General features: G+C 35.9%; 1 protein-coding gene across 2 annotated transcripts in view; it reads left to right on the forward strand.

The window, feature by feature from the left end:
- Positions 1-4457: 4457 nt before the first annotated feature.
- The window catches only part of LOC135212096 (growth/differentiation factor 8-like), a 99149-nt gene continuing 80678 nt past the window's right edge, over positions 4458-22928 (forward strand). The window contains exon 1 of one of the 2 annotated variants that reach the window (XM_064245477.1): positions 4458-5184. In XM_064245477.1, coding sequence (XP_064101547.1) covers positions 4593-5184 — 592 coding nt within the window. In that variant the 5' untranslated portion in view covers positions 4458-4592. Of the gene's footprint in view, positions 5209-22928 lie in introns of both variants that reach the window. The other variant, XM_064245476.1, reaches the window with a different exon arrangement.

Consider the following 22928-nt stretch of genomic DNA (forward strand, 5'->3'; position numbering starts at 1 on the left):
AATAGCCCAATTCAAAATACAGGAATATCTCTTAAACTTGGATACAATTGAATTTTCGTAATAAAAAACCATAGACTATGAAAAACTAAAACAGATTTTTCATGTCCAATGTACGTGAAAATAAACGAGAAAAATATTACGATACCCGCTAGTAACCTTCAAAACATCTGTAAAAAGGGAGGGAAGAATAATACTTCCAAACCTAATGTCTACTTCAAATAAAGAATTATCAATGTCAAATGCCCTTACAATGTAAAACGCTTTGTTTTCTCCCTTTCTCTCTCACCAATATCATCTTTATAATACTACTTGGGCGTCACTTTTATTATGAACTGCAGATTAACGACAAATATAGTTTATGCATTATATAATATTAGTATATATATATATATATCATATATAATATTAATTATATTTATAGTATATATAAATATCTAATAAATATATATATATATATATATCCTGATAATATATATATATATATATATATATATATATATAATATATATATATATATATATAATATATATATTAACATATTTATGTGTGTGTAGAGTGGCTGTTCCCCTCACGGATATACTTGGGAATGAGAAATGCAGGATGTGTTTACAATGAAACTGCCTTGCCTTGGACACCTCTTATTAAACTATGCGCATATGCATGACAGGAACAGAATTCACATATATAAAAAAAGGGGAGTGATCCACGAACAAGCTATCATACAAAGGAATGGATATTTTTAAATTTTTCAATGAAACTAAGCAAACAGAAGCATTCCTTTGTTTCCTTAAAATAATTAATAAACGATTAATTAAAACATTTTGCATATCTATATACACACCACAAATGAAACAAAGTCAGACTATGAGACAAACCATTGAAAATCAATGAATACAAAACCCTACCACTCAAAGTTACATGTAAACACTTCGTCCGCTACATAATTTGTGAAAAATAAGAAAACCCCAATGCCTATCTTCTTGACGCGATATAATGTTTTTATACCAATGAAATAATTACGGTCAACCCCCTCTACCTTCAAAGGAAATTTTCACGTCACTAAAATAAATTTGAGACCACGACAGTAAACTTCCATGCGAACGTAATGTATCAAATATAGCTATTTTACAAGTGATATTATACATATGAATTTTATATACTAGCCAGTGATACAACTTGATACAACTTGATAAGTTGTTTGGATTAAAAACAATATAGTCAGTGGAATATAATATTTGTTTATTTAAAGGTTTTGAAAATATGGCACTATTCCTTTTACTAAATCAATAAAATAATCTCATAGGTAGGTATATTAATGAAATCATTCGCTCTCTCTGTATATGTATATATGTATATATATGCATATGATTGTGTTTGTGTGTGTATCGTCCGTATACAGTAATGGATCGTCATGCAAGTATGAATAGTTGCTGCTTGTTTTTATTTATTTATTTATTTATTTTTTACATTACTAAAAAAATATTCACCTCTACGGCTCGAAATGTTTCCCTTGGTTAAAATGATGTGTCTGGTTCACTCAATTTGCAGCACATCACATGATAGGAAAAAAAATAAGCAGTTTCTCAAATGAAAACATCCGACCCTAACCTAACAAATTTAAAAATCTAGATTTGATAATACCAGTAACTTCAAAAAAGCCCTTGAAGGCTCTGCGAGAAATACCTTCCTCAGCCTTGATCTATTCTGCAAGTGAAAGCTTACCTTCAGAAGACTTGTTAGTTACCATAAGTAGTCACAAGGAAGAGACGAGTCACACTGGTATCACCTAACAAGTTTTCGTAAGTGCATGAAAAACCTACGTGGCATTCACCGCCACTCTACAATTGAACAATACATCCAAATGGTTTCATTTACTAATCTTTAAATACTAGTGGAAAACAGTATTGTGATGTAACATGTAATGCCAACTACTAAACTGCAGATCATATTAACCTCTAAGACTCGGCAAAAATAAATACCTCAGAAAAACTAGCAAATTATGTGATTATTTCGGCTAAATTTACCTAATCAGCTTAATGTCTTTGCGAATTGCAATCATGCAGTCAAAAATCCAGTAACAAGCTTTAAAACCCTCAAATAATACCACAAAAAATGACTAGGATGTCAGCAGTAATACTGAAGCATAGTGAGGAAAAATAATTCCAATCCTTAAACCTACTTAAGATTTAGAGTTGTATTGCACAGCCAGGTGCCACTCTCCCTAACCGCTGGCCAATTTATAAAAGTGATGAATGAAGGCAATTTAGTCCGATTCTTGTAACAACCCTCCTTTTGTGTGTGTTAAGAAAAACTGACATGAATCTAAAAACAAAAAGGTATTAACAGTCCGTAATGTTCAAGTTCGTAAATAACCTGGATCGTTATATCCATTTCCAGATCTCAGGAGGGATACTGCTCGATACACTGCAATTTTCACAAACATTGGCAACATCAACAGAAAACTTTCACTTAATATAATCGAAGAAAATAGTGTGACCGACACTAAGGGTAAATTAACGCATAAATGACATCATCAATAAGAACTATCTAATATAACTCACCTGCAATATACTTACCTAAACTAATACGGTTCTCCCCCCAGAAAATTAAATATGGCTATAAAAAGTGAAAAATATGATAAAAAAAAAAAATCTAATCGACATCGTAAAAATATGAATTTTTGTATCTGAATTTGACTGAAAGCAGCACTAAAATGGCTTATGCTTTGAAATCCACCGTACATATTTCCCGTATTTATAGTGGATAATAATGTGTACATGTATATCCAAACATGCGCATAAAAGTTATCCCACAAACAAGTAAAACATGAGGAAAAGAAACAAGTATTTCAGAAGAATAAGTATGGAAATCTCAAACGGAAAGTACCGTGGAAAATAAAACTATAAATTAAGTATCATGAATTAGTTCTATATGTAACGTTGGCAAGTTCATACACTACTGGCTTTCGACAATTCAATTAAAAATTTACCATTAGCTGACCAAGCAAAAATAATTATATCTATAAACATTACTTAAGAAATTTCTCTTAATTTCATTAAAGTCAGATCTCACGACGCATACCAAGTATACAAGAAATGACACACCCGATGCAGAAGGGGAAAATTAATGTGAAGAAATCCTAAAATGTAGAAGTTCAATATTTGTTTTCCTGTATGTAAAGTATTATAATAATAATAATAATAATAATAATAATAATAATAATAATAATAATAATAATAATAATAATAATAATAATAATAGAAAGAGAACCTTCATCTAGACAGGATTCATTAAAGATATTTTTTGGGGTTCAGCAAAAAGCCTGCACTAGTACATTAAACAAATTTACCACATTAAATCTTGCTAAAGCAACAATTATCTTTAATAATAAAAATAATGATAACGTTTAAATGAATTATTAATATCTACTGGGAATACTGAAATCTTAATTAATGAAGAATTACGTCAAACGAAGTAGTATCTAGAATCATGAAAGACATTTTTACAAGATGAAAGTGACCCAAATGATTGCTGAGATTTATGAGTTAATGACCGGGGCAAACCGTTCTTCGGAGATCGATTATAACCTTAAGATGAAAGAATACATACATACCGCAGCACTTCAAACCCAAATAACATGATCAAAGAAATGAATAAAAAACACACCATCATTAAAAGAAATAAAAATTAACAAAAACATGAACCAAAACAGACCACCAAAGGTATCGATGGACCAATATTGATTTAATCCACGGAGAGAGAGAGAGAGAGAGAGAGGAGGACCGAGAGAGGATGGATGAAGGAGGGGGAGGTGGGTTGGGGGGGGGAGGAGAGAGAGAGAGAGAGAGAGAGAGAGAGAGAGAGAGAGAGAGGTTGCATGCATGTACTTCCTTTCGGTCTCCAAGTTGTTGTTACTAAGGTACGCACGCACTTGTCTGACTTCTCAATAAAAAAATAAGAGAGAGAGAGAGAGAGAGAGAAGAGAGAGAGAGAGAACGGTAGTATCTTTCAAAGCACTGACTAAAACATAAGCGCCGTGTTATCCGTAGGTCAGAAAACTCTGCTTCAAAAACTAACAATGAAACCCTTATGGCATTTGCTTAGCTAAAAAGAGTTCGCTGGCACTAAGGATCTATCTTTCAAGTTTACCAAAGTAAATTCTCTCTCTCTCTCTCTCTCTCTCTCTCTCTCTCTCTCTCTCTCTCTCTCTATCTCTCTCTCTCTCTCCTTGAACTCCATGTGGACAGGTAGCAACTGATGCCGAGTGCAAACACTGGCAGCCACGCCCCTATGAGAGAACACGCTTTGTGAGTGGCTTTGGACCTCTGCTGAAGTATCTCAACGCCCAATGGCGTGCGGAGTTAAGTCCCTTGAAAAGTTAATTGGCCCGAGCATCAACGGGGCCCGCCCCCCGTACCGGCAACGACAAACTCCAGGACATTGTGTATAAAAGCGCTTGTCAATCTTGAATCGGAGCTTATGGGTGTACCGTGATCGCGTAGAACCGAAGTGAGTGTCGTACACGGGGTGAGAGAGAGAGCAAGCGAGAGAGAAAGAGAGCGAAAGAGAAAAAACCGCACTTAATATACACCATGCACTGGATAAAGTATATCTTGGTAGCCTTTGTGCTCCTGCAGGCGCTGACGGAGGCACATCGCAGAAAAGCCACGGGAAAACCCGCCCGCAAAAAAAATCAAGTCGAAAGGAGACCTCAGTCAGATGGTCCCTCAGAGCACATGGAGGAAACTGACGGAGATATTCCTCCTCCACCTCACAGGGCAAGTGGAGGCAGTGGTGGGGATGAGAGTGGTGGGGATGGGGGTGGGGGAGGCGGAGGAGGGGGAGGCGGGGGAAGAGAGGAGGATGGAGGAGGAGAGCGTGTTCGGCATGGCCATCACGGCCACCGAAGGCTGGACGAGCAATGCCTCACTTGTTTCAATAATATTTTGCAAATCCGGAGACAAAGGCGGATCGAAGAGATCAAAGACCGAGTGCTAACGGCCACGGGGCTCTTAACTCCACCCGATATGACAGGGGTTGTGATATCGCAAAATCCAAACATTCAAAACATTATACATGAAATGGAAAACAGTGCGCCTCATCATTCCTTTACACAAGAGCCCCCATATAATGACGATGAACCGGCCATCAAGAGAGAAAAGATCTTCTCTCCAGTTGAACCAGGTAACATCTACGCTTCACGCTCAGGTAACTGTGTAGTTTCAAACTATCAAAGTGTCCCAAAGCAATACTGAAAAAAAGGCTGGCCCTCCAACCATACACTGGAATTAGTAACGTCATAGCATCTATATAAAATATATATATTTTATATATAGATATAAACATAACAGTGATTGTCAGCCACTGCACAAAGTAATATATGATTAGAATTGGTATCCGAAAGATTTGACGATTCTCCAACTCTACCATGATATTAAGAATCAGATAAGTAACTAAAATATATCACTTATTACTTTCATCTCATAGATTGCTAAGAAGGCATGATCATTCTGTAATAAATGCAAAAAGATTTAAACTATAATTTTAAGTAATAATGTACTACTTCGCTAAAAAATCCAATCAAGATCATGATCAGTGTATATATGAATGCATCATACTCTTAATTCTAGTGTATGCTGGGAAAGTTCAGATGTTCACCACAGCTTTGTTTAATTTTATGCTTTCACAAATCCCCAGCATAGATGATCACGATATAGCAATAATCATAACAATAATTGTGCTTTTGGCTAATTGAAATTTGCAAGCCACCACCACTACTACTACTACTACTACTACTACTACTACTACTACTACTAAATAGTTTTCACCTTATGACATGCATTCTTTCAAGAGAAAATATTTTTTTATTTTTGTTTAAAATATCATTACTTTCCTTGGAAATAACTGTAAATGTTTCATAAAAGTTGACACGAATGGTTGTCTGCAACTGTTGCTTCCCAGTTCACGCTAAGTAGTTTAGAAATATCCATACTACGGAATGTTGATACTTAGCTACGTACCTATACCAGCCGCAATACTAGCACAAGCATGAACCAATTACATTTTATCTAGGTTTCTAGTTATTGATGTTATTTCCATTTTTAAGGCGAGATAACATTCTTAGATATTCACTCAGGTCAACTTGGCACTTTCTAAGTTATTATGACTGATTCATACAATTCCCATCTTGTTTATTTTCAATAGTTACACGAGAGAACTAACTATATGAGCATCCCGAAACCTCTTATCAGTTTGGGCAGCAATGAACATAAGAGGGGTTCATAGCTAAATGACATCAAAGATTAGCCTTGCACGCAAGGGATGTATTGTGAATAAAGGCGAATGAAAGCAAGAAATAAGGGATTTCTCACCAAAATCGAATATAATTAATGTTCTGATTCCTCCACCTGTATTTTTCTCTTATATCTGTTCAACATGAACCGCTTTCAGCCATGAAAAAGTAGCATCGTAATGGTAGTAAAAGGGTACGAGAACTCCGAGAGAAGCTTATCGATTTTGAGGGAGGACGCCATGCATTATTGACCTTGAATAACTATTGGCGCAGACTTCATTCAATAGTTTACAATGAACACAAGTCAGCAGCAGCATTTCCATCCCCTTGTGACTAAACCTAGCACCACAAGTCATTGAGTTCCATCCTGCATACTCAGTCAGACTATGTCTGTCTGATACACAGACATTTACTCTAACCAAGCAAATAATGTCCTCAAGTCACGCGCATTCTCTCTCTCTCTCTCTCTCTCCTTTTTCAATCTACCTGCCAGTATAAAGAATATCACCCTTCCCCCAACAATTATTGCCAGACATGCACAGTTCTAACGCAAATAAAGTATTGGCTTTAGTTATTCGAAGTACAATGTAACATATTCATTCTCTCATACTCAATCTCATTCTCTTTTACCATTTACATCTCAATATCCTTCCCTTCCTCTCAAACTGTGGTTGTTATTTTAACCACTTTGCTAGTATGTCCTTTTTCTAAGAATTATTAGCAAAGTATTAATTCTCAATACCTCTCCTGTTCTCCCTAAATGTGGGTGCTACTTTAGCAATTTAACTATCCTGTCTATTTATATTAAATGCGCATACATACTACGTATGTATTGTGTATGTATGTATGAACTATATGTATGAATGCTATATACTAAAAGTGTGGGTGTATTGTGCACTCTTAAAGACTGGGAAGGGAAAAAGAATTTCCTCTTGCAAAACAGCAGTTGGTACACATAAACACATCGAGGTCAGTTAAAACAATCGATCACACCCTTGCCAAGGTTAGGACTTAAGCATGACACGTCTACGCTTCCCGTCATCGGAACCATACCTCCAGCATTAATGACCCCATCCGAATATGTGATTACTTAGCATATAAACACTCCACTAATAACTTTCGCCTTCAGCATTCCTACTCCGACAGCACAATTACCGTCAAGGTAGATATACTCCGTATTCAGCACGCTAGTTTCTAAAGCATATTTGCTCAGGGAAAATGAGAAGAAAATGAAAAGGTAAGTTATAACCGTCAATTATCAAAAAGAACTTCCACATCACCAGAGATTGAAGAAACGTTTGCTTGCACGAAAGCACAATGTCCTTGATTAAAATTAACCTAGGGAATACCATGCACTAAACGGTTGCGTGACTGATGCCAGAAAGGAATATCCGGGTTCACGGTTTGAAAAACTTTCAAAGAATGACAAGAATTTTACAGAAAACCTTGTCTGACCTACAGCTGAAAGAGGTACAAAGGCACGCACTCGAATAGAACTATCCAAGATGCCGCTTCTATATAAGAGAGAGTTCTGATAATGAATTTTAACGAAAAATTACCATAAACTATAGACAGACCGAATGGCCGTCAAGCACTTGAGGGGAAATTAAAATTATGAAATAACTATTAACTTAGAGAGAGAGAGAGAGAGAGAGAGAGAGAGAGTTTATTTAAAAACATAATAAGGTTTATTAAAAATAATACAAATATGCGTTTTGTATTCTGAGTAAAAAATGGATTTAATCTTCTTGTAGATATTTAACGCACCATTATTTTTAGAGTTCGCAAGTTGCAAAAAATATCCCTTGCGTATCTATATCCTCAAATCTGTTCTGTATTCATAATATATTCGAAATATGCCCTTCTCGTTGCATGAATGTAAAAATGTTATTATGGGACAGCCTAGGCACCAGCACCCTAAGGTCATTCATTGCCAAATATGACGTTAAAAACTTTCATTTCGCGGTTTTCAACAGCTACTGAAGCTCATTTCATTAGCCACTCGTTACACTTACGGTCATTCAAACAAACCGTGCAAGTTTCTAAAAAAAAACTTATTCCCTGTCTTAAAAACTGATGAGTGTAGGAGTATCACCATCATTTCCCAAAATTTCAGACATGGATTTTCCTTCTAGACGGAATCTCCATTTACCTTTTATCTCCACTTCTTCTTACTGTTACTTTTTATTGATTTTATTTGGACATCAAGAAATTTCAGCCAAGGTCCTGGTGAAATAGACGGCAGTCTCAATTTTTTACATCAAATCATTTCATTATCAAGTTTCTCCAACTGCCATATTTAGAAGGGTTTATTATTTCACCATCAAGCTTTCCGTCACATCTGGAAAGGTTTGGAGGATCTTGCACCTAATTTTTTGCAGCTATATTCTCAGGAACCATAAAACTCGATTCCTAGGGGAGCTTCTAAGTCTTACAGTATATACAGCCCAAGCTTCTGTTTCCTGAACTCTAAAGGAAGCAATGTTCTAAAAAAAGTTCTAAAGCATATTCAAAGACCCATGTTGTGCACTAGCTCTAACTATTTTCAATTTGGACTGGCAAGTTAATGTTATCTGGCAGCCATTCTCCAGTGTGACCCTGAACAGAAAATCACCCCCCCCCCCCCCCCCATTTATCATGCCTAAATATTCATTTTTTCTCATAAGGTAAAATACTGCCATTTAACGTATGAGCTAATAAGTCTCTTCTGCATCCCGAGAACCTCATGGTAACTTACTTGCATAAAATTTAAGTCTAGTCTCCTTATTCCATTTGTTTAAGGCATTGGAAATAACTGCAAAAGAATATAATTATACCAAGTACAGTGCGAAGAAAATTCATCAGTGAATTAGTAGCCTCCGAGCAGTATCACATGCTGTCTTTAGGTCAAAAGGGACTGCAATGGTTTGACATTGCTTGATAAAACCTTACTCCGTTTTACTGGTTTCTTTTGTTGACGAAGGAACCTTACTCTGTAAGGGATAAAAAGTCAAAGCTATTAAAATGGGCACATAGTATCTCAAATAATTTCTACGTTATTTTGCTGACACCACTCGTGAGAGCATTTGCATTTGGACTGAAACTAGGTATCTGAAAGCCATCCTTATTTTGCCTTCTTGACAGGTATAGGTTAATCTCTCCTTATTTTGGTGACACCACTCGTGAGAGCATTTGGACTGAAACTAGGTATCTGAAAGCCATCCTTATATGGCCTTCTTGACAGGTATAGGTAATGCCATCTTCCAAGTTCATGGCAGAATCCCAGTTTCCCTGCAAAAACTCTTTACCTTTCCCTGGGAGGGTTTTTTTTTTCAATATTCTGAAGAAATTGATTCTACACCTGGAGGAGGAGCTTCCTTTTCCCACTTAGGTACAGAGTAACCCAACAGTCAAAAGTTGTTAGAAAATTGGGAGAAAAATCTTTACTAATGGATAATTGAGATAACCATTCTCTCAATTAATCAACAACTTTACTTGGTCTAGTTACTGGTTATCTTTTTTTTCGAGAGGGAATTGAATTTGATACTTAACTTAAACATCCTTTTTCACTTTGGATCTTAATGGAGTTTTCAAAACATGTGACAGTATATCCAGTACTTTTCGACCTTTTTACAATACCTATACTATTTGAATGGACCACACTCATATAAAACACTAGTCTGAGGATATCCACAAGCTTTCTGTCTAATAGCATTTCCTTGTAATTTCCCTTAGTGTCATGCAAGACGTGTTCCACCCAGGAACTACATGTCTTGTTGGATTATCTTTTGATTTAGGAATAGACTTTAGAGAAAATTGGCAATCACAATTTCTATGAAACTTGAGAAAAAAATATTTACTACTGGGCACTTGAGATTCACGTTTTCCCAATTCTTCTGCAACTTCACTTTGTCTAGTTCTTAAGCATATCAAATTTTTAGGGCGAGTGATTGATCTGAGTTTGCATTTTCTATTTTACTTGCATATGTTTTCCATAATAATCTTATGGATATTTGGAACATATAATAATATAGTATATCCAAGACTAATTCTTGGCCTTCTTATTACATCTACATAGTTTGGCTGGAGTACATTAGCATAACACTAGCCTCAGGAGATCTAGTTTTTTGTCTATGATAGCATTTTCAAGTAACTGACCTAAGTCCTCGAGTCTAGGAACTGCATTTCTTTTTGGTTTGCTTTCAGATCTAGAATTGGATTAATCTGCACGTTATAAAGCTTTGTATGTGATAGCTGCAGTCTTTTATCCATAGTGAAAGCCTGACTACTCCTACATCTCTGCATTTTCTTCCTTCCACTTCAAAGGAGCTTCTAAAGGAGTTTCACAACTGGTTAAAAAACAAAAAGGATAGTCTTACTTGTACCCTACATGGACACCAGATGAACATAAGGTCAGGTCAACAGCTGAGATGTTATGAAATGTCAGTGACCCATTACTATCCCAAACAATATCTATATGTCCTCTTAGTTCAAGTGATGCCCAAGCGGGAGTTATACGATAAAAAAAAACGCATCCGTTTGCTGTGTTGCATGAGCAACACCACCACCTTTTTCACATTCACTTCCTATAAGAGGAGAGCTATACAACCCACAGCTTTAACCAGAATTATATACTGTTACCTTAGTTTTCTGAAGACAAAAACTGTGCCGTTGGTTATGGTCACTAATGATAACTGTGAGCTCCGCAATTTGAGATCTTACTCGTACATCTTTTCAGATTCAGGGGAGGACATCAATCCTTGTTGATAAAACTGGGTTTATTTTGAAGATTTCACAGTCCTTTCACTAATGTGCCGAGACCCTTTTCCTTTTGACTGAAAAGCAAAATTTTCCTTTAGTTCTTTCCTGTCATTCAATTAAGATTTTGGGTTGAGTGAGAGGTAAGAATTTTGTTTAGAATTTGCTCCTGTATCACATCGTTTTTCGCTTACTATTATTTCTTTATTACCATATTCATATTTGGGTGAGGCCTGTCTTGCACATTTTTCTGCTTTGGGTTTTTGGTTTCTTGAAAGAGTAGCCTTGTCTCTATGTTAATGATGTGTCCCCTATTTTCTGGACTGTCGTTCAACTGGAGATCTGATAGTCTGGTTCTATTTCTTTTAAGGAATTGGTCTCAACTGATGCCTCTTAAGTAACCTTGTTTTACATTGTCGTCTCACTGTTTCTCTTTGTTTTTAGTAATTTCAATATAGTCCACTGCTTCAATCACATTGTTTCTTTCTTCCTTGTAGGTGACAACATACCATCTAGGAATAAGAGGCTTCGTATTCTTTTCTTCTTTCCCATTCAAATTTTGGAATAAAATTGTACTGATCATCCTGGAAGTTTTAATGCTGAATATCGTCCTCTGATGCTACTCTCAAACACAAGGAAACAGTCTAATTCTCTGTAATTGTCCGAATTTTTTTCACTAACATATAATTCTTCATTAATAAGAGGCTAATAAAAATGATCACAACAAAGCACTATATTTGAGATTACTGCCTCCAGTACTGTTTTCCCTATGGTGTCCAGGAAGATCAGTTTGAGGAGTGTCTGCAGCCTATCTTCCATAGCAAAGCCAGCTGTAGCGCACATATCACCACCAAGGAGTCACACATCTAGTATAGAAACTCCTCCTTAAAAGAAAATGCACCCTCAAACGCAATCAACACTAAGATGAAAAGACCAGCCGTTTGCACTTTTCCCGCAATTCCCTATGTTTGCCAGGTTCACTGAACAAATGGCATATACGGAGTTTGCTTGGAAATTCTAATTTCCTTCTTTAAATTCAATTATGAATCACCAGTACAAAATCAACATAAACATGCAAGTACAAAGAAAAATAACATAACATTATAATATCTATATTATATATATATATATATATATATATATATATATAGATATATATATATATAATATATTATATATATATATATATATATATATATTATATATATAAACACGTTCCACAGAACTCAAGGCCAAAATTCTGTCAACAATTGTTATATATCTCGATTTGCTTAATGAATAGTCAAAATTGGCGTTAAAACTTGTCGTACTAACAATTACATACATAAATGCACCAAATCAGTAAGAATCCCTACAGTTAATATCACATGAAACTTTATAGTAAATTAGCAACACCAATCGATACCATGGATAATGACCTTAACCAGGGACTTGCATGCTTAATTGTATGACATATCGGAGATATACTGCAGTCTAAGAGAAAAATCTTGATAAACACAATAATAATAATAATAATAATAATAGTTTTTATTATCGGTTCAAGGCCATATACATGGAATATACAAAGAATAGACAATAACATACACTAGATACATAGGATAACATGATAAAAAAGATTAATCAGCAATATCCACAATTGCTGAGGTAGTATAAAAGATGGTAATCAAAATAAAGGTCATAACCGTGATAAAATTGAGAATAGTTAAAACACTGAATGTAAAAACTATATTGATTATAATCACAATAATAATGAAAAAAAGAAAATACCAGTTAATAACAATAATCGTAGCAATACAATACAATAATAATGACAGATTCTGCAGATGACATTTTGCAAAAACCAGATAAAGTCATTTAGGGAACAAAAGCCTCATTTTCCCATCTTCCCCACAATTCACATCTTGACTCACTACTTAGGATGCTGCTGTTTCACAGTCGGGTGATCAGACTGGCCATTGTTCGCCTGTCAATGATTTTTAGATTGTCGAGATGGTTTTCTGTGAAGATCTGTGTGGCAGAGTGGTAGCAAGGAGTGCTTGTGAGGCGTCTCAAAATGTCATTGTGAACGACAGTGATACGTCTCATAGTCTCTCGGGTGTAATTCGCTCACAAGGAGCACCCATAGATACTGTAGCAATACGAGCAGAAGAGCAGTAGTTCAAGTCTCGGTGACAGAAGGCAAACCTTGCAATGAAGTTGCCAGTTGCACATAGTTTACGACTCTTCTGTTCTATGTCTGCCGTATCTTTTAGGTCGTCCGTGATAATGTGACCCAAATGCGGAAATTCGTGCAAGAATTCCAGCCGATAATTTCCGAGGAAATTAGTGGTTCTGCAATATCCTTAAGCGATTTCGGGAGCAGCGACATGCACTGATGGTTTCGTTGTATAGGATATCAAATTCCTCTGCATATTGGCGGCAAATGTTGATGAGTCGATGGGGAAATCAGAACCATATCGTCGGCGTAACAGAGGTTGTTTATAGTCGTTTCATTGACAGTACATCCGATTGGGAGTGAGTTCAGTTTGACACTCAAGGCATCTGTGTGCGTATTAAACAGGTATGGAGAGAGTACCCCCTTGCCGAAGCCCGTTTAGAGATTCGAAGGTGTACGATAATACGTTACCCCATTCGACACAGAATTGCTTTTTGGAGAACCAGCAATATAAAATGCCAATTAAATATAGAGGTGTGCCTCTTTTATGCAGCTTCAGGAAGAGCTTCAAGTGGTTTACTGTCAAATGCTTTTCTCACATCCACAAAACACAGGAAAACAGTATAGGCTGATGATAGGTAATAGTTCAGCAACTCCTCCAGTCTGTAGATACTGGTATTGGTAGAGTGGTTTGCTTTAAATCTGAACTGGTTGTCAGTGATGTGTAGAAAGGGGAGGTGTCTCACTTGAAGAACCGGTAATTGCCAGGGTCAGCTGCATCCTTTACAGCTTGTTTTTGATTAATGGTATCAAGTGAACTAAGAGTAGGGAGTCTGGAAGAAATTGGTGAATTATGCACGCATTGAATAGGGCAGCTGGCAAAATGTAAATTATCGGATGGCAGAATTTGCAAGCTTCTGCGAGAAGACCATCTCAGCCGGGCGATTTATTTCTTAAGTAGGCTGTTTATGGCATCGCTGATGTTACCTGGCATAATACGATCTGCAAAATGAAATTGAATGCTACCTGTAAGGAGGTTATCTACATCCCTTCGGGAGTCTTCATCGTTTATGCAATTCAGAATATTGCTGAAATGATCGCCCCACATACTGGCGATAGTCTCGTCACCGACTGCTTCTCCTACTCTCTGGGATAGCTTTTTAGTTTTAGGATTTAAGGACTGAATATCTTTCCAAAGACGAGGATAATCACCGGATTCTAAGATTCTAGACATTGCATGGGCTCTTAGTTGTTTTTCATTTAATCTGCAGTGTTTAAGAGCAAGTCTGAACTGCGCTCTCGCCTGTCTAATTAGTGATGTGGAGTGTCCTTCCCTCGGGCTACCATTTCGCCGCCACAGTAAAAATATTTCTCGTGAATATGTCTACAGATCTTTAACCAAGTCATTACATCCAGGTATATGAGAATTACCTTGACGAAGTCTAAAGGTAGCACTGCCCGAAGCAAACATAGCGGAAATTCTGTTCAAATAGAATTCATTGATATCCTTCCTGTGGTGGTCATTTCTACATTTTATGTTAGTACAAAGTAAGGCGTCTGCCGGTTGAACTATTGACCGCAACCTAATTTCCGTGGTGCCCCTAAAGTATCTGGTTTTCTGTTGGTTTTTAAAATCCCAGTTTACATATGGTGGGCCGTCAGTTAGGGGATTCACGGTATGGAGGGATAGGGCACTGGATGACACCAGTAGTGGGATTTGATCGTAGCGAATATTGCAGGTCATAATAGAATCATGAAGTTGTGAGATTTGACGCAATGGTCCAGCCAGGAGGTTGCAATTGAGTCCGCTCTATTTAGTACATAAGAATAGGGGGAGGGAGGAGCATTACATTGCTAATTTAGAGGGGCAGGATTTTGACAGAAGCGATAAGTTCATTATGAAATGAGCAAATGGATGCATCAGAGCAACAGTTTTATTGGTGGATAGACTGCATTCACTTTCAAGGAATGTAGCCTGTGTGAATTTTGAGTGGCTCGTTATCAAAACATGCAACTGTTGAACATGATGGCACTTGTTGACGCTGAACATTTAAAGCGATTCTCAGCATCCCACTAGATTTGCAAGCCTTATTTATTGACTACACAATCTTCCCTGGGACAACAAAACATAGATAGTGAATCTCACAAAAGGATATCTCTCACATTCATTCTTTTCTATTACTGGAACATATACCCTCTCTGTTATGAGTTACTGTCTTTCAACGGCCCATCCAACCAATCTTTGCACTGACACACTTAGTTCTCATTTTCACTCATACCAACATACCAAGATCTTTTTGACACTACAAATGCTATAACCTACTAGTAGCTTTTCACCATTCAACAAACTCAGATTTCTATCAAAACTGTCCTTTCGCTTTTATCTCTTACTAGGTGCCAAGACATCCAATATTCTCTCATACACCACTGGCATAACCATCACTGCAAATCTTCGAGTTGGGTTCAATGCCAGATAAATAAATGCTCTTATTTTCATAATGATACCAGTCGTGTGTGTGTGTGTGTGTGTGTGTGTGTGTGTGTGTGTGTGTGTGTGTGTGTGTGTGTGTGTGTGTGTCGCGCGAATGAGAAGCTGATATGCTATATTTCTATTAAGGGTAATAAATGACGCTAAAATATGTATATAGATTTTTTTCAGGCCAACAACGGCGGAATTTGTAATTACTTTATATATATATATATATATATATATATATATATATATATATATATATATATATATATATATATATATATATATATATATATATACATACACACACGTGTATGTATGGTAGAAATCCTTTAGCGTAAAGATATTCAGTAGCTGCTTTTCCATTCAATTAAGACTGCAAAATTCAATTCCATCAAGCCTAACGTGGACACGTCGAAGAATTCAGCTAGGTTTATTTATAGTTATGCTAATATATCATTATTTCAACTGGTTTTGATGAAGAACCACAATTTTTAATGACTTTGAAAAACAACTTTAAAAAACATTAGAATTACATATCAATTTACTGATTATATTTTGAACACGAACAAATAATGTACTAATGTTGATCACTCTTTTCCTTCAATTTCCGTTAACAAAGAATGCAATTTTCCACGACAGGATTTTTCCCCTACATTGAGAGGCAGGACCAATGAAAATTTTATTACTTCATGATATTAGCTCCACTTCCCTCTTCAAAATTCTTCTACACCCATATAAAAGGGTACATTCTCTTTTAAAAAGGTGACGATTTGGTGTCTCTTAAAGCGTCTTCTTCTAGTACTTTGATAATCTACTGATCTTCAAGAAAATTTCACCCTGTCTACTTCAACTTCTCTAATTATTCTCTACAGAATTCCTTACCTGATTTTCATGAATGATCATTTCCACAATTAACCTCCACTTTCTTCATAAGATTTGTGACACCCAACTCGTCCATTTTATCCTACTCTTTTGTAGTCTTAACTTTTGTTTGCTTGTGCTACCCAATAAGAACTTGGAATCCTAATGCCAGTTTCCTTGTAAACGGAATGAAAAAATTTACAAACCGGTAACATTCACAAATTAAATAAATGTCTAAAATCAATTGAACTGAATCAATTGCTCCTTAAACTCAAGCACCGGCCATTACCTTTAATAAATAAAGAAAAATATAATACAAACTATACCTGTAGTAAAAAAAAATGCTACAAAAACCATCAAAACCTGCCCTTGTACATTACGTTCGTTAAAAATTGAAAATGCGCATCAAAATTTATGACATAAGAAATGAGAAGGCATGAAGGGAAGGTGGCCAGGTAAAGAGGCAGAACGGGAGACTTTCTAAGAGAGAGAGAGAAAAAAAATTCTTTGTATATTCCCTTTCCCCACCATCTTTATTGCTTTCAACTTCTTACTCCCCTTCCTCTTTACTCTTTTTTTTCCTCTCTTCTTATTTACATTCTCCCCCTTTACAGCCTGTTTCAAGGAGATCTTTTCATTCGCGAGCTCTTGGCCTTCACATGTGCAAGTGCAGCCTTATGCATACGCTCTAATAGCTTTAAAGAAAAAAAAAAAGTCTGAGGAGAGTTCCAGGAGAACTCTTTACTAGTCTTCAATGGTAGAGGGATTAATTGATTGCACGCAAAACCCAAAGGGGAGAGAGAGAGAGAGAGAGAGAGAGAGAGAGAGAGAGAGAGGAGAGAGAGAGAAGAGAGAGAGGAAATTTTATTTAGTTTCAGGGGAGTAAAGGCTAAAACTCGTGTATATTTTCTACTGCTAAAATAATTCGATAGCTAAAACAGAAAAATCCACATACATGTGCATACAATCACACGAATAAATTTATACACATTTTATGCACACATATACATAGATTATATACGTATACATACACACACACCGGGTGTCTAATTTCTTGTTTAGGTCAACTGAGGCACGTCAGAGTGGCTTCAGATAAAGTTAAGTATCTGTTCCCAAATTTCTTGCTTAGGTCAACTGATATACATTAGAGTGGCTTCACATTAAGTTAACTATCTGTTCCCAAATTTCTTGCTTAGGTCAACTGGGGCACATTAAAGCGGCCTCACATTAAGTTAACTGTTCCCAAAAAGTTGCACCGGGGAAGAACCTGTCAGTTCCCTATCAGCATCAAAGATCGTGCATACATTACGCCATTCAACTCTACCTTGTATGCACTCTCGCATTTCCTGGATATTTATACATGCCGTCTCTAATACTCATTCATGCTACCTATCTAATAACTTCTAAGTCTTTCTTTCGTCCACCACTCCTAACAATTCACAACCATTCATTCTTTCATTAACCTTTACTCCTTCACTCTTTTCATTTAACTAAACTATCTCAAACCACTCTGGTCCATCCTTCATCCAGCTCTCCAGAATTCTCTTCCATAAAGGGGAGTTGGCTCAATAATTCCTCATGCAATCCAACCTTGGTTTTCATAGACCACTCCCAGTCTTTTCCCTATTTAATGCATCCATCTGGCTAATTTAATTGCTTTCCCTATTGTGTGATTCACCTTTCTTTCATCCTACCATCAACCCTTATACTTACTCCCTATTAAAAGTAACTGCAATTCTTCCATCGTAAATTCCTCACCACGCTTTTCTGATTTCTATTAACTGTCAAAACCCTACTTTTGTCCAAATTCACTCTCAAATGTCCATTTAATATCCTCAACCAGCACTGTATTATTTGCAGACAATAATATCACAATCCATTCACATTTTCAGACATTGAGCTAACAAACCCTTGTCACAGATCCACTTTGACACCAAGCCAGTTCCTCTCAGATCCATATATTCCACCACAAGTTTGGCTTCCAACACAATTTATAATCACTTTCAACAACTTAACTCCTATAGCATACATTCTAAACACCCTCCACACCCCCTCAACTGATAGTATTATTGCAGTTTTTTCCTGTGTCTACATATGCAACCAGCTTTTTCCCCTTTACTTCGAACCTTCTCACATTATTGTTTCATACAAAACAATTGATCCACATGCACTCAACCTTGTCTAAGTCCACTATTCTTCCCTTAATGCTCCTGACATCTGTCTCATTTTATCAAGCTCAATCCTACCATACACCTTCACTAGTATACTCAGAAACATTAGGCCCCTATTATTCTTAGTCTTGTTTATTACCTTTAAAAACAAGTAAAGGAAAGTACATTCCTCCCACCAATTCCCTCATAACCTTACCCTCATCAAGACACCTTACAAACACTTGTTAACTACCAAATCATAATACCATCACCATGTTGCAGAATCTCACTCATAATGATGTCAACTCCTGATGTCTTTCTGTTCCTGAGCTTCATAATATACATCCTTATGTCCAAAACAATTACTACCGTAAACATTCTCATATTTTCACTAACCCTTTTTATTACTGCATCATTAGATTCTACTTCTGTTCTACTCTTCACTTTCAAAATCTCAAAATACCAACCACAACGACTCAGTAATGCATTACCTTCCAACAGCATTTGGATCTTTACTTCTGAATCTATTGGTTCATTAATCATTCTCCCTGCCTTCAAATTTATTCTCCCTAAAGTTCTTGATCGCCTTCTCCCTTCTATTTTCATTATCTGCCCCCACTCCCCCTTGAACTTTCTTCTTGACTAATCTTCTTTTTCCTGTAAACCTGTATAAGATCTTCTCTTATGACATGCTCTTGGATCTTTTATATATATTTTTGTTTTTTTTTTGCTAGAATTAACATGATTCCCTAATCTGACAACTACATGATTTTACTCTATCCTGTAACCTTCCTGCACTCACAAGTACTCCCTCCTGACTCTATAGCAAAATCACTAAATTTTACCCACTCCTCACTACATCTTTCATTAAAATCTTTAACCCTTGCCCATTTTCTTGTATCAATAGTCTACTCGGGTTGTAAATTTTTTTTAAGTTCCTTCTCACCCAATCCAATCCACTTTCACTCCGTCTCACACAGACCCTTAGCAAGCTATGTTTCAAACCCTTTTTCTTTCCAGAGTAAATTAAGTGAGATTCTTCACTGAAAACATTTTTTGCCAACAATCAAACACCTTTCACAACTCTACCCTCTTTATTTATTCTGTCACTTCACACCCACCAACACCAGCACTTCTTTCTCTGCCACCTGCCATTGCATTTGAATCTGGGCAGTCAATCTAAAATCACCTCTAATTGAGATGGCCGTCAGTGGTACTACTTGGACAATGCTATCTGAGTCAGTGCCAATGCTAGGGATTTATTTCATATCTTAATCCAATGTTGTGCCTCGATAATGCTGAAAACCACTGGGAAAAATCGCCTTCCAAGCCAGAATTTGAACACATTCATGAGAGGATCGGCGAGGATATGGTAATGATCACAAGCAATGATGATGAATAGTGTGTTTCCCCTCATACTTACATAAAGCTGTGGAATTCCGATATATTTTACAAAAACAAACTAGACACACTCACACCATAATTATCATAGGGATTGGCAATTTTTTTTAAGAGAGAGAGAGAGAGAGAGAGAGAGGAGAGGGAGAGAGAGAGAGAGAGAGAGAGTTAATCCACTGGGTAGTTGTAACATGCAAGCATTCATACACAAATATATATATATATATATATATATATATATATATATATATATATATATATATATATATATATGTGTGTGTGTGGTGTGTGTGTGTGTGTGTGTGTGTGTGTGCATAAATATACGTGTTGGTATAAATGTGAAATGAAACACTAATAAAATGCTTTTGCATGTTGTGCTAGATAAAATATTGCCTCACATTAAAAATCTACAGATCAATCTGTCAAATCAATAAAAAATATTATTATAGCAAATTACTGGATCAAATGCTAACTCACAGTTATGGCACGTAATTGGTATGAAAGCTACACTGCCACAGTGAGGGAAACATCTATTGCTATAAAGCAAAAGGGCGCCCCCAGGCTTACTAAATACATTATAACTTGGTGATCGAGGGTTTACATTTCTTTAATGTCTCCCTTTTCATGAGAAATGAACTTGCATTAATTACCTAGGTCATATTATTCAATAAAGTTGTCTTGGATGTATTATGGCCCTCCTATATAATTCTTTAAGTATTTCTTTAAACTTCACAGTTTTCCCATAATGGTAATTTTAACAAGCAAAAGTTACATAAAATGCAATTCATACGCAGTCCTGTAACTGATACAAAAACCATGCTTCCTACGTTCTTTAACCAAAAACAAATTCCCTGTTGTCCTCCCAATTTCCAATATCGATTTTTTTAAACCTAACCTTCATAGATTTCTCCCTAACATGAAAGCAGAGATCATTTCCTGATGTCATGCAAATCATCCTGAAATCTATTACAGTGTTTCGTGCATCCATTGACAACCTGTCATCGTAGTATCAACATTGCAACAGAAGCCTCATGCTCATGCACCAGACAGCAAATGCAGTATTATCATAATGCCACAAGGAAAATCACATTCCGCCTGTATGACATGTGTATATATGTATCCGTTTACACATCCATCTATAGACAGATAGATTAAGTAGGACAGATCAACTTGATTAAGACCGTAAATATATCTTATGAACTCCATGACGTAATTCAATACATAATTGCTTTACGATTAGTCAGTCATATTCCTACATACAGCTGTATGAAGGCTAATCGTCCAAGATCAGGAATTTCTTCGAATACATGGCCACATAAACCTATACAGATAGGGAGTCCCTATACAACATTATTTATACACTAGTTATTCAATAAACGTCAAATACACTTAGGTTGGCACGGTAATAGTAGCAAAGTGCACTTCATATATCAAAATTTGGTTGAATATCAACTCGACTAATTATGAAACATTATGAAATTTTACCATTTTTTCTATCTCAATATTGGAAAATTATCCAGATTAATTACATCCCGGTCAAAGTATTTTCTAGATACAAGGAAATGAAAGATTATATACCAGGTCTTTATCCCCTAGGCGACAGGAAAAAATCTATTTTCGGTTTTCTAAGGGATCTAGTAATTGTATTCCACAGGAATCATCATAGAAAATGACAAATTAATGAAAATAAAGATATCAAAATAGATTCAGTGACTACACACACACATTTATATATAATATATACTATATATTATATATATATTACTATAATATAATTATATTATATATATAATATTAGATATATATAGATACAATACATACACATACTCCTTGGGAAGAGTATTTCTTGTAGGTTATTTATATTGCGATAACGCAAGTGTAACAACTTTCAACTTTCTAACGCTTTCCTTATTCATGCTGAAGTTCTGAAGGAAAAGATAAATATTATTGTGCTCTAATTATATGTATATCCTTGTGTCAAGGATATACATATAATTGTTTCACCATCAACTCATGGTTATCATCAGGACAATTTTACCAAGAAACTAATGGCAATGCAGCCAAACTTGCATAAATAGAAAATTTAAATAAAAGTAAAAATTAGCAAGCAATATGTTTAGAAAGATCGAAGTGAACTGCTACAATGCATTACAAGAACAGATCCATTGGCTCCGGTGAGTGTTATGAAGGCATGCAGCGGAACTTCTTCCTGCTGGAAGGTATAATGTATTCTGAGGGTGACTGAATATTCAACTAAGGCTGCAGCAGCCTCAGTAGAATATTCAAGTGTCCTCAGATTACATTTTCCCCTCAGCAGAAGAAAGTTCAGCATTAAACCTACACGATTCTCACCACCACCAAAGGAGCTGGTATTGTGCTGGTTCGTGGCAGAGCACCAAGATCACTTTCTATTCATATTTCGTTATTCCTTGCACTCTTATTCTTATTTTTATTTTTCGCTAATATTGGTGCACGCCATTATGTCTAAACTGTGTGTTTTTTTTTTTGACCTGATTATAACCTTAGGCTAATGGCTGAAACAGCCTTTCCTTGATGATATAAAGACATTGGAAATTAAAAATTATTCTTTAAAAAATAGACACCACAAGTGCATTATCATTTTATGATATTGATATATATATCATTATTATATATATATATATATATATATATATATATATATATATATATATATATATATATATAATGACGAAGCGCCCAAGTATCTGGTCATTACACTTACCAATCAAAAATAAAAATAGTTTAACCTCACGACGGCCCACACCCAACACCTGGAAAAATTATCAAAGATAAAAATACGGATATGATTTACTCCTAAAGGGAACAGTGATACCTTAA

This window comes from Macrobrachium nipponense, chromosome 40 (assembly GCF_015104395.2).
Source record: "Macrobrachium nipponense isolate FS-2020 chromosome 40, ASM1510439v2, whole genome shotgun sequence".
NCBI lineage: Eukaryota > Metazoa > Arthropoda > Malacostraca > Decapoda > Palaemonidae > Macrobrachium > Macrobrachium nipponense.